The 14,753-nt window shown below is 68.4% G+C and overlaps 5 protein-coding genes across 5 annotated transcripts; 3 read left to right on the top strand and 2 right to left on the bottom strand.

The window, feature by feature from the left end:
* Positions 1–242: 242 nt before the first annotated feature.
* FA09DRAFT_328679 (hypothetical protein) lies at positions 243–2,306 on the top strand. Its single transcript, XM_025741872.1, has 6 exons — positions 243–664; positions 726–780; positions 844–996; positions 1,199–1,252; positions 1,314–1,603; positions 1,732–2,306. Exons 1-6 carry the CDS (start codon positions 659–661, stop codon positions 2,206–2,208), a joined length of 1,035 nt encoding a protein of 344 aa, XP_025599530.1. The 5' UTR covers positions 243–658; the 3' UTR covers positions 2,209–2,306.
* A 762-nt stretch (positions 2,307–3,068) lies between these two features.
* Positions 3,069–4,538, bottom strand: FA09DRAFT_286991 (hypothetical protein; the record flags this gene model as incomplete). Its single annotated transcript, XM_025739914.1, has 1 exon — positions 3,069–4,538. A coding segment is annotated over one exon (1,470 nt), but the record flags the coding sequence as incomplete, so codon positions are not given.
* Positions 4,539–5,594: 1,056 nt separating this feature from the next.
* FA09DRAFT_328678 (non-ribosomal peptide synthetase) lies at positions 5,595–9,878 on the top strand. The gene has a single exon (XM_025741871.1). It carries the CDS (start codon positions 5,781–5,783, stop codon positions 9,819–9,821), a length of 4,041 nt encoding a protein of 1,346 aa, XP_025599528.1. The 5' UTR covers positions 5,595–5,780; the 3' UTR covers positions 9,822–9,878.
* Positions 9,879–10,021: 143 nt separating this feature from the next.
* FA09DRAFT_316444 (Snf7-domain-containing protein) lies at positions 10,022–10,971 on the bottom strand (the record flags this gene model as incomplete). The annotated part of the gene is made up of 3 exons (XM_025740842.1): positions 10,022–10,275; positions 10,331–10,546; positions 10,639–10,971. 3 exons carry the CDS (start codon positions 10,969–10,971, stop codon positions 10,084–10,086), a joined length of 741 nt encoding a protein of 246 aa, XP_025599527.1. The 3' UTR covers positions 10,022–10,083.
* A 1,219-nt stretch (positions 10,972–12,190) lies between these two features.
* On the top strand, positions 12,191–13,261 carry FA09DRAFT_324845 (hypothetical protein; the record flags this gene model as incomplete). The annotated part of the gene is made up of 4 exons (XM_025741137.1): positions 12,191–12,378; positions 12,729–12,828; positions 12,885–13,009; positions 13,063–13,261. The coding sequence occupies 4 exons, from the start codon at positions 12,191–12,193 to the stop codon at positions 13,259–13,261; spliced, it is 612 nt and encodes a 203-aa protein (XP_025599526.1).
* Positions 13,262–14,753: the final 1,492 nt, after the last annotated feature.

Here is a 14,753-nt window from a genome sequence, read left to right as displayed (position 1 = left end):
GCTCCGAAGGAAGGCCGCCGTACAGTCCACGTCGCAGCGCGAAGGCAGCGCTCCTGCAGGGGCCGGTGCCGGCGCCGGTGCGTGGACGGGTGCGCTTGCGGCGCGCAGGCAGCACGCGCGCGTGCGGTGACGCCCAGCGCCGATGCGCACGCCCGCAGCGGCGTGCATGCGCGCGGCGCCGCTCCTGTGCAGCGCCGCCGCCGTCATGGCGGCCAAGCAGCACCCATCTCGCGCTCAGCAGGGTGGAGCGGCACGCCGCCAGCGTAGAAGCTCGCCCGGTGCAGCGACCGAGCGGTTGCGGCTCGGCGCCGGCTCAGCTCAGCGCAGCAGCAGCCAGCAGCTGCAGCGGGAAGATGCAGCGCCGGCAGGCAGGCAGCAAGACGGCAGATGCACGGCGAGTCCTAAGCTTCTGGCCGAGCAACGCACGCAGCGTGCGGTGCCTCGACGTCGCAGCGCATGCAGCAGGCCGGCAGGGTGCCGTCACCGAACAGCACGCCCCGACGACGTCGCTGCTGGCCGGTGCGCTGCGCCTGCCGCGCGCTGGCACCCTGCCTGGCCTGGCCTATAAGACCTCGAGCCGGCAGCCGGTCTCTCGCGCCTCTCCCTCCCACCACCTTCACCCAACCAAACCCAACCCTCACCCCATCCTCTCTCCATCATGCCTGTACGTTGTCGCTGACTGCTGCACACGCGCCAGCCCCAGCTCACACCCTGCCCACGCACAGGCCAACGCCCTCGATGCCGCCGCCGTCAACTCGGGCGAGCTGTCCGTCGCTGACAGTGCGTAGCCTGTGGCCCTTCTTGCGCGCCGGGCTGCCTGTCTGACACCCTCTCCTCTTGCAGTGAAGGCCGCCGCTGCCAACAAGGCCGCCGGTGCCCAGTCGACGTCGGAGCGCCGCCGCTCCAGCGTCACCACGGAGAAGGTCAAGCTCAACTCGGGCCACTACATCCCTCAGGTCGCCCTCGGTGTCTACAAGGCGCCCAACGACGGCACGAGTGAGTGTTGCGCGGCGTCGATGGGACAGGAGCATCTGCGCGCGCATGCGAGGGAGTGCGCGCGCTCGACGGCGGTGGGTGCATGTATGCGCGCGCGCTTGCGCGCTGCTGGCCCATCGCATCCCTATGCGCGCGCGCAGAAGCCTCGCAACCCTGGCACTCGCATCACATGCACGCATACTCACACTCGCCCTCGCCGCAGCTGAGAACGCCGTCAAGTGGGCCTTCGAGGCCGGCTACCGCCACGTCGACTCAGGTGAGCATCGCGCGCGCTGCTGCCGCGCGCGGCCTGTCGCTTACACATCGCCTGCCTCCAGCCGCCCGCTACATGAACGAGGAGGCCGTCGGCCGCGCCGTGCAGGAGTTCGTGCAGAAGGGCGGTGTTGCGCGCGAGGAGCTCTTCATCACGTCGAAGCTCTGGGACGCCGACCACGAGAAGGCCGCCGAGGCCATCAACGACTCGCTGAAGAAGCTGCAGCTCGAGTACATCGACCTCTACCTCATCCACTCGCCCGGCAACCTCGGCCCGGAGGCGCGCCTGAAGGCCTGGAAGGACCTTGAGGACGCTGTCGACGCCGGCAAGATCAAGAGCATCGGTGTGTCCAACGTGAGTCGAGCCTCGGGCGGCGCGAAGGAAGGGCAGGCCCGTGCGCGCGTGGCATCTTCGCGCGCACGCACGGGCACGGAGTGCAGCGACTGCCGGCGAGCCGCAGCTGATGCCTCTCTCATCCTCAGTTCGACGTTGAGGAGCTCGACCACCTGCTCGCCAACTGCCGCATCAAGCCGGCCGTGAACCAGATCGAGTCGCACCCCTTCTTCGCCCACGAGGAGCTGCGCGAGGCCACCATCGCCCGCGGCATCCACGTGCAGGCCTACTCGCCCATGGCGCAGGGCGCCGCGCTCGAGCGCGAGGAGATCAAGGCCATCGCCGACAAGCACGGCAAGTCGTCGGCCCAGGTGCTGCTCCGCTGGGGCCTGCAGATCGGCAACATCATCCTGCCCAAGTCGCTCACGCAGAGCCGCATCGAGGCCAACGCCGAGATCTTCGACTTTGTGCTCGACGAGGACGACATGACGCTGCTCAACTCGCTCGACGAGGGCCTCAAGATGGGCAAGCTCGGCCCGGCGGGCACGTCGGCGCCCGGCTCGCGCCGCTCCTCCAACTCGGGCGGTGCCGCCGGCGGCAAGCTCGCCATGTCGAGCAACGCCTAGACGCGCCTCCTGGACTGCCCCCTTATTCTCTCATCCGCCGCGCGTCCTGCACCCTTTTCTCTCTTCACTACCCTCATGTCATTCGACGACACGGCTGCTTCGGTAATTCTACAGGTCATGTGAACTCCAGTGTGCGGGCGTGAGATGGCGACGGTGCGAGTGGTGCAGAGCGAGCAGCCCACAGGTTGGTAGGGTCCGGCTGCGCGGCGGGCATCACGTGACTGGCAGCCCGAGCAGCTGCCTCGTCACCCTGGCTCGCTGCTTCGACGGCTTCGAGGCGCTAGCCGGACCTGCTTTCACCTCTGTAATCCGCCAGGTGTCGCTGCGAGTGCAGAGGACTGACACGCGGCCCCCTAGCCTGAGGTGTGCGGTAGTCTGGTCAAGTGCGCTGACGCGCGCGAGCACACGTCAGCCCAGACGAAGCTCAGCACACCAACAAGGCTTCGGCAAGTGTGGTATTACTGCTGCAAGACACGCTGCATGCCTCAGCCCGAGGCATCCACGTCCATGCGATGACCATCAGGCTCGCCGGGCGCGGCAGCGTCCGCATCCCAGTCCATCGGCGCTGGCGTCGCGGTCCCGCTGTCGCACGTGTCGTGGCTGGCGCCCGGTGCGGGCGGCGAGCTGGACACGGCGCGAGATGCAAAGGGCGCCGGCGAGCCCGTCGTGTCGCGGCCGTCGTCCGGCGTGCTCTCATCGCGCCGCCCGGCGGCCTGCTTGCGCATGCGCTCGGTGGCCGAGCCGCCGCCCGCCTTGCGCTTGTTGTGCCCCTTCTTCCGCATGGCGCGCTCGCGCTGGTCCTCTTCGATCTCCTCGCGCAGCAGTCGGCTGGCCGCCTCGCTCATCGTGCTGGCCTTGAGCGCCGCCCGGCCCTCGTCCGCCAGATCCAGCTCCCACTGCTCGGCGAGATACTCGTCGTAGCGCTCACAGTACGGGCGCCAGCGAGGAGCCTGCGCTGCCAGTGCTTCTCCAGACGGCGCCGGCATGCGGGCCTCCAGCTGCGCCTCGAGATCATCGGGCGGCGGGAAGCGCCACTCGGCCGGGTCAGCAACGATGCGTACACGTGCACCGCCGAAGCTCGTGGCGAAGGGAAAGTAGCCGAGCGCGCCGTCGTCGACGTGGTTCTCGCGGCTCTTCATGATGCTGGCCACGCTCGAGTTGCTGGTGATGATGGAGGCATCTTCGTCGACGAGCGTGAGGCTCGTCGCCGCGGTCGCAGCGGCAGCCTTTTTGCCCTTGCTGGGCGCGGCGGAGCTGAGTCTCTTGAGCGGGCGAAAGTCGAAGAGGTCGTCAAACGCCATGCCTTGCGGCTCGCCGTTGATGCAGAAGCCGATGCGCGCAGCGGCACCGAGCGTCGGCAGCGGGCGCCCCTTGTCCGCCTCTGCGGCCGCGTCGTCCTTTTCTGCTGCCGGGCCCTTCTTCTTGCGCTTGGCGCTGCTGTCTGAAGGTCCAGCCCCGTCGCTGCTGAGCGGGCCAGCTGCTTGAACGTCGTCGCTAGAGGGCGCAGAAGCTGGCCATCGGAACAGGCCCTTCTTGCTCCGATCCCAGAGGCTTTCCATCTCCTTCGTAGGCGCATACTCGAGCGACTCAAAGTAGAGCTGGCCGCGGTAGCGAATCGGCAGCCGTTTGCGGCGGATCGCCGTCTCCACGCCAGGCCTCGCCTCATCGCCCGGAGGCGGCAGCCGGATGTACATGCCGACCGCATCGCCCGGCCCGAACGCACGTCCGTACTTTGACGGGCGCGACAACCACACGCGCTCGCCCGTCGCGCCACGCAGGCCGTAGCTGTAGCCGTCGAAGCCTGCCGGCGCATTCAGCGGCGCCTCGCGGCGCGCCCAGCCCAGCCGCACGTGCGGCCCAGCGCTCATCGGGCTCGGCACCGGGCCTGGAGCGCCGACGCCGGGCACCAGAGGCTCGGGTTCGAGGATGTGCACCTCGACGTACCAGGCGCCGTGGCGGACTGGGATGTTTGCGCGAGCGCCGCGAAAGCCCTTGTCCGTACACAGCGTCGCAGCGTCGGCGCTCAGCTTGGTGAAGGCGCTGCGGTCGGTCCAGGACCAGTGGACGCCGCGCGGCTCGCACTCGAGCGAGCGGTACACCGTCTGCGGCAGCGACTCGCTGGCCGGCCCGCACGGCGAGTAGCGCCAGCCGTTGCGGTTGACGGGCGTGTTGTGCGCCTGGAACATGAGCTGCGAGCCGGGCGTCGGCGCGAGCTGCGGCTGTGGTGCGATGTCCTCGGCGTCGCCGGGCCGCGGCGGCGGACCGCGATAGCCGGGCGGCAGCTTGTGTCGCGAGGATGAGGCTAAAGCAGAGGCTCGGCCTGCCGGGCTGGCAGCGGCAATGGGATGCGCGGAGCTGCCAGCAGCAGCAGAGGCGAATGCGGCATCGCCCTCGCTCTCGCTGGCAGGGCTCGCTGGGCTGCCGCGTCCCGAGATGGACGGCGAGCGGGAGCGCGACGGCGACGCGGGCGAGTCGTCGAGCAGGTGTGGCGCGGCGTGCGCGATATATGCGCGGTGCGCCGCCTGCGACGTCTCTGCCGAGGCAAGAGCGGCCGCCGCTGCGAGCTGCGCCGCGCTCGAGGCGACGGGGACGGCCGCCGGGTGCTCGGGAGCGCTGTGTGCGTCTGTGCCGTCGCCCGGCGGCGGCCTCGTGTCCGCAGACATCGCCGGCCCAGCCTCCGCCCTGACAGCAAGAGTAGCGAGTGCGGTGAAGGCCGCGACAGGCAGCGAGGACGCCGAGCAGGCAAGACTTGCGGCAGAGGTGGAGGAAGATGAGAGGAGGGAGCGAGTGGAGCCGACCAGAGCCGCGCGCGCCGCAACGCGCGCGACTTGGACCTCGTCGTGTCGCGCGCCGCCGGGACTCGGGAGTGGGCGAGACCAACAGCGACCTCCTTCTAACGGCCATGCCTGCGGAGAAGCATCTGCATGGACCCTGCAGAGACCGGACAGCGCTCGCCTTGCAGCAGAGACACAGACACATGACCTGCACGCCGACCGGGATGTGCGTCGGACTCGCCGGCGAGGGCTCCGGAGAGCGACGGCGCTGTCCGTGCGGCGCTGGTGCGGGGTGGGGCGGTGAAAGTGCGCCAGCAGATGTCGTGATCGCACGTGTCCTGCTCTGCTGCTGCTCCTCCTGAGACGCTCGACCGGCGTTCCCAGCGCAGCTGAGGATGTACGCTTCAGACAGCTTGCAGCCCCAGCTGCTGTCAGTGCAACAGCCTCGCATTTGCTCGCTTGTCGTGTAGGCAGAGTCAAATGCAGCTCAGGCCAGGGGGTGGCGCCCGACGTGGAATTCTGATTTCGGACTCACGGCGCGGCGTGAGCGGCGAGGCCCGGATCTTGATCTTGATCCGAGCGCGGCAGCCTCGCGGCCTGCCTCGCGTCTCCATTCTTCCCGCTCGCCCTCGGAGCCCCACCGCCCAGCCCCACCGCAGCCGCCCACTCGCTCTCGCCTGACCACCAGCCGCACCAGAGTGCACGCAGTGCCCACCTCCGCAGCGCCAGGCGCTCTAATCTTTGGCCGCGCCACAGCCGCCGCCCTCTCGCCCGCTTCCGCGCACGCATTCTGCCAGCATGTCTGAGCTCGACACCAGCAAGGACCTCGTGGCGCTCTTCGAGGCGCAGGCGCGCGCCACGCCCGATGCCGTGGCGCTCGAAGACGAGAGCAAGACGCTCACCTATGCGCAGCTCGAGGCGCAGACATGCGCCCTCGCGCTGCGCCTGCGCCGCGAGCACGGCGTTGGGCGCGACGTGCTCGTCGGCGTGCTCATGGGCCGCTGCGCCGACTATGTCATCGCCGCCATCGCAGCGATGCGTGCAGGCGGCGCCTTTCTCGTGCTCGAGCTGGCGTACCCGGACCAGCTGCTCTCGGACGTGATCAAGGACGCAAAGCCCGCCGTCGTCCTCACGCAGGCGGCGCAGGCCGAGCGAGTCAATGCGCGCGGTCGCCCGGGCGAGACGCCGGTGCCCGTCATTGTGCTCGACCGGCCGCAGAGCGACGCTCTCAGCCTCTCTGGTGCAGCCGCTGATGGCGAGGACCTGCCGCACGAGACCGATCTCGACCGCCTGGCCTTCGTCTCGTACTCGTCGGGCACCACGGGCCGGCCGAAGGGCATCGCGAACCCGCACCGGGCTGCCGTCGGCTCGTACAGCCTGCGCTTCAACGTCTCGCCGCTCGGACCGGGCGACCGCGTGGCGTGCAATGTCTTCTTCATCTGGGAGATGCTGCGTCCGCTGCTGCGCGGTGCCACGACAGTGGCCGTGCCGGACTCGGCGAGCTACGACCCCGAGGCGCTCGTCGACTTCCTGGCGCGCCGGCGCATCACCGACACGCTCATGACGCCGACGCTGCTGGCCATCGTGCTCGCACGCAACGTCAACATTGACGTCAATGCGAGCGCCAAACTGCCGCTGCCGCATCTGCCGCTGCCGGACCTGCGCTCGCTGTGGCTCAACGGCGAGGTCGTGACGACGGACCTGTACCGCCGCGCCACGCAGACGCTTCCGCCGCAGGTGCGCCTGCTGAACGTGTACAGCATCAGCGAGTCGCACGAGGTTGCGGCTGGCGACATTTCGCGCATGATGATGGAGCTCGACCCCGACGGAGATGGTGGTGCACGAACCACCAACGGCGGTGTGTGCCCCGCCGGCTACCTGCTGAGCCCGCAGCACGTCTACATTGTCGACCCCGATCTCAGCGGAGACCAGCTCAAGCTCGTCGAGCCCGGTCAAGGCGGCGAGCTCTGCATCGGTGGCCCTCTGCTCGCCCGCGGCTACCTCAACATGCCCAAGGCGACGTCGCAGGCCTTCCTGCAGGACCCCTTCTCGAAGGAGGGAGGGCGCCTCTACCGCACGGGTGATTCTGCCAGAGTGCTGCCCAGCGGGCTCGTTGAGATCACGGGACGCATCGGCGGCATGATCAAAACGCGCGGCTACACGGTGCAGCCGGCTGCCGTCGAGGCGGCGATCCTCAAGCATCTCGCGGTGCGCGCATGCACGGTCGTCGGACACGGCTCGGGTCTCGAGAAGCGTCTCGTGGCATACATCGTCAGAGACACCGAGGCGCCGGGCGAGCGGGTGGTGCCGTCGATCGAGATGCCGCTGGCGCGCAGCTCCGAGGCGCGCAAGGTGCTCATCGACCACTTGGCGCACTACATGATCCCCTCCACCTGGATCGAGATGGACGAGCTGCCGACCCACGTTGTGTCGGGCAAGATTGACAAGAAGGCGCTGCCTCCGCCGCCGATGACGCGTCCGGGCACCCCTACGCCCGCCGTGGCAGCCGCCGTCGGCGCCCGCCAGATCCGGCTCGAGACCATCGTCGAGGCCTGGGCCGCCTCGCTCAACATTCCGCAGGACGCCATCGCCGGCAAGGACACGGACATCAACTTCTTCGACCTCGGCGGCCACTCGCTGACGCTGGCTGATCTGGCCGGCCGCCTCACGCGCGCCTTTGGCTTTCCCGTGCCGCTGAGCGCGCTTGCCGTCAAGGCTTCGCTCGAGGGCCACATGGCTGCAGTCCGGGCAGCCCGTGACGGACATCTGGCAGAGCTTGAGGCAGATCTGCCCGCTGTGCTGCGCGCCGACTGCGAGCTGGCGGACAACATCCGCGCGCCTGCCGAACAGCGCCGTCGCTCCCGCCTCTCTGAGGCGCAGGCGGTCCTGCTGACCGGCGCCACCGGCTATCTGGGCGCCTTCGTGCTCAAGGCACTGATCGAGCGCACCGACGCCACTATCATCTGTCTTGTGCGCTTCTCGCAGCCCTCGAAGAGCTGCGAGGCCGCCGGCATGGCGCGCATCCGCGACAACCTCATGGGCCTGGGGCTCTGGCACGACGGCCTGCTGGACCGCATCGAGATCCTGCCCGGCAACCTGCCCCAGCTCAACCTCGGTCTGTCGCACCAGGCCTTCACCGAGCTGGCGCGGCGTGTGCAGGTCATCGTGCACGGTGCGGCCATCGTCAACCTGGCGTACCCCTACGGCGCGCTGCGTGCTGCCAACGTGGGAGGCACGCGCGAGATTTTGCGCCTGGCGTCCATCGGCGGCGCGACCGTGCACCACGTGTCGAGCAACGGCGTGCTGCCGGCCTCGACGTGCACCGCCGACGCGCTGCAGACCTGGCCCGAGGAGACGAACATCGACGTCGACGAGGTCATCAAGCGCATTCCAGACGGCTACGGCCAGACGAAGTGGGTCGCAGAGCAGCTCGTGATGAAGGCGCGCGCCCGCGGCATCGAGGCCTCCATCATTCGGCCAGGCACGCTCGCTGGCAGCAGCACGAGCGGCGCGTCCAACCCGTACGACATGCTCAACGCCCTCATCGTCGAGTCTGTTCGTCTTGGCTACTCGCCCGAGATTGACGGCTGGCGCTGCGAGATGACGCCGGTCGACTTTGTCGCCGAGGCGATTGCGGCGCTGTGCGACGAGCCCAACGAGAGCGCCGTCCAGCGCGAGCAGTTCACGTACCACGTCGGCGATAAGGAACCGCTGCCCGCGTCGCAGGTCTTTGAGATTCTGCGGCAGATCGGCTACGCGACGAAGCCGCTGCCGTGGGACCAGTGGGTCGCAAAGTGGCAGGACGAGGTGGCGTCGAAGACGACGGAGAAGTTCGGCAAGTCCGACGCTCCCTTCACCACGTCGGTGCTGAAGGGCAGCCTGCCGACGGCCGACGTGCTGAAGGACGTGCCGATCCTCGACGACACGGCAACGCAGACGATCCTCAAGAACGTGCTCGGCGTCGAGCGGCCGCGGACAGACCACGCGCTGTGGCGAGTCTACGCGCGTCACTTCTACGCTCGCGGCTGGCTGCCGCACGCGCCCTCGCGTGTGCCCAACGGGCTGCCTGGAGTGGCCGCGGCACCGAAGGGCCGCCTCGCTGGCCGCGTTGCGGTGGTGACGGGCGCTTCGTCCGGCATCGGAGCGGCGGTCGCAGTCGCGCTCGCCAAGGAGGGCGCCCACGTCGCGATCGCCGCGCGCCGCCGCGATGCTCTGAGCGAAGTGCGGCAGCAGATCACGCAAGCCTCGGGCGGCACCACCAAGGTCCTGCTGCAGGAGACGGACGTCACCAGCAAGGCGCAGGTGGACGCACTCGTCGCGGCCGCCACGACGGAGCTGGGCCCGATCGACTTCTTCATCAGCTGCGCCGGCGTCATGTACTTCACCATGATGGCCAACGTGCAGGCCGAGGAGTGGGACCGGACCGTGGACGTCAACTGCAAGGGCCTGCTGCACTGTCTTGCCGCGATCGTACCGCCGATGCTGGCTCGGGGCACGGGCCACATCGTCGCCATCTCGTCCGACGCCGGCCGCAAGGTGTTCGCCGGCCTCGGCGTCTACTCCGCCAGCAAGTTCTTCGTCGAGGCGGCACTCCAGGCGCTGCGCGTCGAGACGGCCGGCAGCGGCCTGCGCGTCACGTCGGTGCAGCCCGGCAACGTGGCCACGGGGCTGCTCGGCATGTCGACGGACCAAGAGGCGCTCAAGAAGTACGGCGAGCCGTCCGGCGCCAAGGTGCTGGACGCCGAGGACGTCGCCGGCTCCATCGTGTATGCCTTGTGCCAGCCGGCACACGTGGCGGTGAACGAGGTCATGATCGAGCCGCGCGACGAACCCATCTAGACTCCTAGTCACGCTGTCTCGTTTCTCCTGCGAATAGATTAGTCGAAGAGCGCAGCTGCGGAGACTGTATGAGATGCGCCCGGCCTGCCCTACCAGATGCTGCCGCAGCGCCGTATGAGGTCGCCGGGAGGGGCGACGAGACGTTTGCCTCGAGTGAAGAGTGCGAGGTGTGCGAGGCTGCTCAAGGCGCACTGTGGAGGCGCTGGTGAAGATAGATGCCCATTGACACGTCCCGAAAAGAAAGCTGGCGGCGAGAGACGGCTCAATCCCTCCGCAGACTATCGAGCCGTGCCTGCAGAGCGTCCTCGTCGCTCCGCGCCGCGCCGCCGCTCGCTCCGCCGCTCGGGCCTGCGCCCGAAGGCGCCGCGCCAGCCCCCTCGCCGACGCCGACGGCAATCTTCTCCGAAGGCGCGGCCGTCGGCGACGAGAGCGCGCCAAGAGGAGCATCGGCAAGCTGCAGAGTAGCGCATGAGCGGCAAGACGGCAGTCGCATGGCACACTCCACTCACCTGCTGCCCGAGGCCCACACCAATCTCGTCCAGCACCTCCTTGAGAATCGCATCGCCCTCCTCCTCCTCGCCGACCTCCTCATCGTCCATTGCCTCGTCGACGGCGTCGCCCATCATCTCCTCCTTCATGTCCATGATTTCGGCCTCGCGCTCGAACTCGCGCATGATGCGGCTGATGGCGGGCAGCGACATGGAGCGGTTCATCGTGCCCATCGCCTGTGCAAGGCAATGTGTGAGCGGGGCATGGCCGACGCCGCATCGCGCTCGCGCACACAGCGCAGCACTGCCAGGCCTGCCCATGCACTCACACGTGTGGCGCCCTTCATTGCCTCGGCCATCTGCGTGCTGCTGCGCAGCGTCTGGATGCGCAGGCTGACGGCCTGCAGCTGCGTGCGCATCTGGTAGAACTTCTGCACCTGGCGGCGCGTGCGCACGAGGTCGCGCGCCTGGATGCGGCAGGCGCTCATCTGGCCCTCGCGCGCGCTCTTGCGGATGTCGACGATGAGCTTCTTCTCCTGCGCCTCGAGCTTGCTGCGCTCGCGGTCGAGCTCGCGCTGCGCCTTGGTGAGCGCGCGCTGGTGCGCCCGCAGCTTCTCGGCCGGCGTCTGCCGCCGGCCGAAGAGCGACTCGACGATGTTCATGCGGGCAGTGGGCGGTGCGGCAGAGGAGGTGAGATGCAGCTCAAGTGACTGAGGAGGGGCGTGTGTGCGATATGTGAAGGCTGCGGCGGGAGGTGGAGGATGGAGGTGGGAAGCAAGACGAGACGCGACGGCGGGCTGCCTCCGCCCCCGCGCTCAGTCGCGCGCGCGCGCGCGCGCGGGCGCGCATCTGGATGCGGAGCGGCATCGCTGCGCGTTTCGCGGTTCCGTGCCGCGCCGCCGCCTCGCATGCAGCACCAGGCGAGCTTCCGGCTGCCAGGCCGTGCCTCTGAGACAGCAAGGGCAAGAGCGTTTGACTTTGAAATGTCACGCTGGCTAGATACTGGCATGTCTGGATCGTACATCTGCGCTGACGGGCTCGAGGCGCATGCACGACACGCCGAGAGCATAGACTGGTGGTAGAGGGCTCGAGATTCGATCAGGCTCAGCCACAGCGGCAACGCAGCAACGGATTCTGCTTTGTTTTGCCACGAGCAGCTGCTCAGCAGGACCGACTGTCAGAACTACGTTGAATTGCGGGTGCCATGGTGCAAGAAAGGCGATGGTGATGCACTTGATCGCAGGCTGAGGCGTGAGAGGAGGCACCATGTGATGCTTCGCAGTTGCGAGCAAAGAGCCACCGGAGAGAACGGCATCAACGCCGCTTCAGCTTCCTGCAGGCCTTCTTCAAGGTATCGCGATCGGCTTCGGCCCTCTGTAAGCAGCTTGACGGGCGTCTGCGATGTCAGGCGACATCAGCACCAAATGCGAGAGCGGAGCGGCGTGACTCGCACCGCACAAGCAAGGCAGCCTGCTGCGACTGCGCTTCAAGCAACAGGCGCGGCATTCACACGCAAAGGAACCAGCATTTCTGCAGCTGGACGTGGACGAGTATGGGCCCAGCATGCCGCATCCAAGAGCACGGCGGCGAGGCGAGATGGAGCAGCGAGGCGGAGATGCGGAGGCGGCGTTGGCGCGCGCCTGGCCGATGCCAGATCATGCTGCACCTGTCAGGGTGCACAGGCACCGCGGGGCGCCGCGGCGCTAGCGCAACACAAGCCTTGGCACAGCGCTTCAGGCACAGCATCAGGGGCCGCGCCTGCGCTCGGCTGTGTTGGGCGTCGGTGTTGCGTCGCCTCGCTGTGCTGTGCTGCGTCCGCCTCACCCGTGCCTGCCTGCTTCCCGACCACCACCTCGCCGCCACCACCGCCAGCTCATCACCATGCGTGTCACCCTCGTCGCCGCCTTCCTCGCCTCCTTTGTCGCCCTCGCGCGCGCGCAGGCCGACCCCAACGCCACACTCGTCGACCCCGGCGCGACGTGCCCGCAGGAGACGCGCGACAGCATCGTTGCCTGCCTCGCCCAGGTCGAGCAGGACGAGGCGACGCGCGCAGGCGGGCCGTGCACCTCGTGAGTGTGCTGCGCTGTAATTGGGCCCGAGGACACGCCATGTTGCGTCCGGAGCAGTCCATCGAGGGGCCGCCATGGCCGCGTCGTGCGCAGGCTTGACACATGGGCGCCGCTGGCTCGCACGGGGCCCGCATCGCTTGTCATGAGGCTTGTGTGCAGCAGCGAGCCTCAAATGCGCGCCGCACACGCCCGGCTGCTTGTGCCATTCCTCTCCTGCACTTGCTTGGCGAGCCGGCAGGTTTGGCTGAGAGCGACACGACAAGCATTGCTCGGCTTGGCACGACGCAGCAAGACAGTCCGAGGCCACACAGCTTCGCCGTGAACGCGCACTGACTCGCAGCCCCCCGCAGCACCGACTGGCAGTGCATCTGCAACAAGCAGTACGGCCTCATCGCCTGCTTCGACCCGTGCCCCGGCATCCAGGATGTCGATGCAGTCAACTTCAACAACGTGCGTGGCGCCGCTCTGCCCGCATGCCGCAGCACTGACCCCTGTGACCTCGACAGAACGCCTGCATGGGCCAGAACGGCGTGTCGAACGCCAACGTCAACTCCTACTCGGGCGCCCCGCTCACCACCACGGCGCCCAACGGCCTGACGGGCTCCAGCGGCGTGCCCGGCGCCTCGACCTCGTGCGTGCCGTGGCGCTCGGAGGGCAGTGACAGTAGACTGACTTGCCCTGCAGGACGACGTCCACCTCCGCGCCCGCTACCACGAGCACGACGCAGACTAGCGCGCCCACCAGCAGCACGAGCCGCAGCACGAGCGCGCCCGCGAGCTCCAGCAGCGGGGCCCCTGCCAACGCTGCCGCGGCGCGTGGCGTCGACTCGCTGGGCGTCGCCGCCGCGATGGGCGTTGCACTGCTTGCCGGCGCCTTGCTGTAAAGCGGCCGGAGCTCCACGTCGTCCAGTCGGCGCTGTCCGCCAGACGGCTTTACCTTGCGCCGGAGAGCTGCGAAGGGCCGTCCTGCTCCCTCGACCCGCCCACCTGCTCCGCTCTTGTTGTACTGAGATGCCAAAGTACACATCTGCGTCCTTGAGCCTAGTTCGCATGGGAGGAGTTCTCGTCAGGTGTGGTGATGGCCCGTCCTCATCGGCGAGCGCGGCGTATTCGGGCCCGACAGTCCGAGCTGCTTCCGACGGCTTCTTGCGAGCTGAGGGCTTGTCAGTGCGGAAGCTGGCCTACGCTGCCTTTTGTATGACTTGTGCCTGGCTTGCGCCTGGATGCCTGCATTGAAGGTGAGCCACTCGCTTGGCGTGGGCCACCGAACCCGCCGAGATCTTGAATCTGGGCTGCAGGGCGCCCGCTCTCGGCTTCTAACGCAGTTGTCCACCAGCGCACGTCAGATCTACTGTGCAGATGTGTGTGCTGACCTGGCCCGTGAGCACGGAGATGAGGAGCCCATGGAGCTGGCCCACGTGCTTGAGCATGAGCGTCAAGAAGGCGGACCGGTGCGTTGCACCATGCGCATCGGCGTGCCGGGCGCGCGGCTGTCGCTGATGCTGGGCGCGTCCCTAGGCGCGCAGCCGCCCCCTGTCCGCACGTGCGGTCCCGCCAGCAGCGCACGTTGGACAGCGAGCTCGGCATCCGCATGCGCTTGCGGCCCATCCGGCCCTGAGTGAGCTGCAATATCGAGGCACAGCGAGGCAGAATCTTCGTATGCTTCCTCGGCTGAACTGAGGCTGGCAGGTCATGGATGCAGATGTCTGGCATGGCCGCAGCCGGCCACGCTGACCTCGCGCCCGCGAGCGCTGACACTCTGACTTTGCTCATCAGTGCGTGCAGCATGCCAGTTCGGTGGGAACTGGGTTCAGTACGGAGCTACTGAACAGCTGTGCGAGCCTGCTCTGATGCTGGAGGGGACGGGCATGCTTGCGGGTGCTGTCAGATGCAGCGCACAAAGGGACACGCGCCGTCCAGCCCCGCATCTCTGGGCGCCGCCTCGCTGGTGACAGGGGCGCCGACGTTCCGGACGCTCTCAGGCCCGCCGAAAGGGGCCGCGCTTGCAAGCTCGCTCTCGGGTCGGCAGTGGGCCGCGATTAGTGGTAACAAGACGGCGGGCGCAGCATCAGGGGCGCCTTCTCGAGACAGAGAGGAGGCGAGAGGGGCCAGCCGGCTCGCCATCGAGCATGGCGCAGCGCGGCGGCGGCATCAGGACAACGGCACGCCGCCTGCGCTGCCGTGCCGCGGCTCGCCCGCCGGCTGCGTGTCTGTTCCCGCGGCGGCGGCCCGAAGGTGCGCGCTGGTGCTGCGTGTCGCGCCGCCGCCGCCGCGCCTCCTCGACGTCGAGGTCGGGCTCTTGCGCCGCACGCTCCGCCTTTCTCTCCACCTCCTCCCGACTCCGCCTCTCTCACGCTCCCGGCCCCGGCTCCTCGT

The sequence above is a fragment of the Tilletiopsis washingtonensis genome, assembly GCF_003144115.1.
Source record: "Tilletiopsis washingtonensis strain MCA 4186 unplaced genomic scaffold FA09scaffold_6, whole genome shotgun sequence".
Taxonomy (NCBI): Eukaryota; Fungi; Basidiomycota; class Exobasidiomycetes; order Entylomatales; genus Tilletiopsis; species Tilletiopsis washingtonensis.
Note: the sequence above shows the minus strand (reverse complement) of the source record. Positions and strands in the feature narration are given on the sequence as shown.

What these genes read in the sequence shown, in the direction of transcription:
- FA09DRAFT_328679 (XM_025741872.1), top strand. An exon ending in CTACCGCCACGTCGACTCAG is followed by an intron (nt 1,253 to 1,313) that starts GTGAGCATCGCG and finishes GCCTGCCTCCAG; the next exon opens with CCGCCCGCTACATGAACGAG. An exon ending in AGAGCATCGGTGTGTCCAAC is followed by an intron (nt 1,604 to 1,731) that starts GTGAGTCGAGCC and finishes TCTCATCCTCAG; the next exon opens with TTCGACGTTGAGGAGCTCGA.
- FA09DRAFT_328678 (XM_025741871.1), top strand. Translation starts at nt 5,781, where the DNA reads ATGTCTGAGCTCGACACCAGCAAGGACCTCGTGGCGCTCTTCGAGGCG.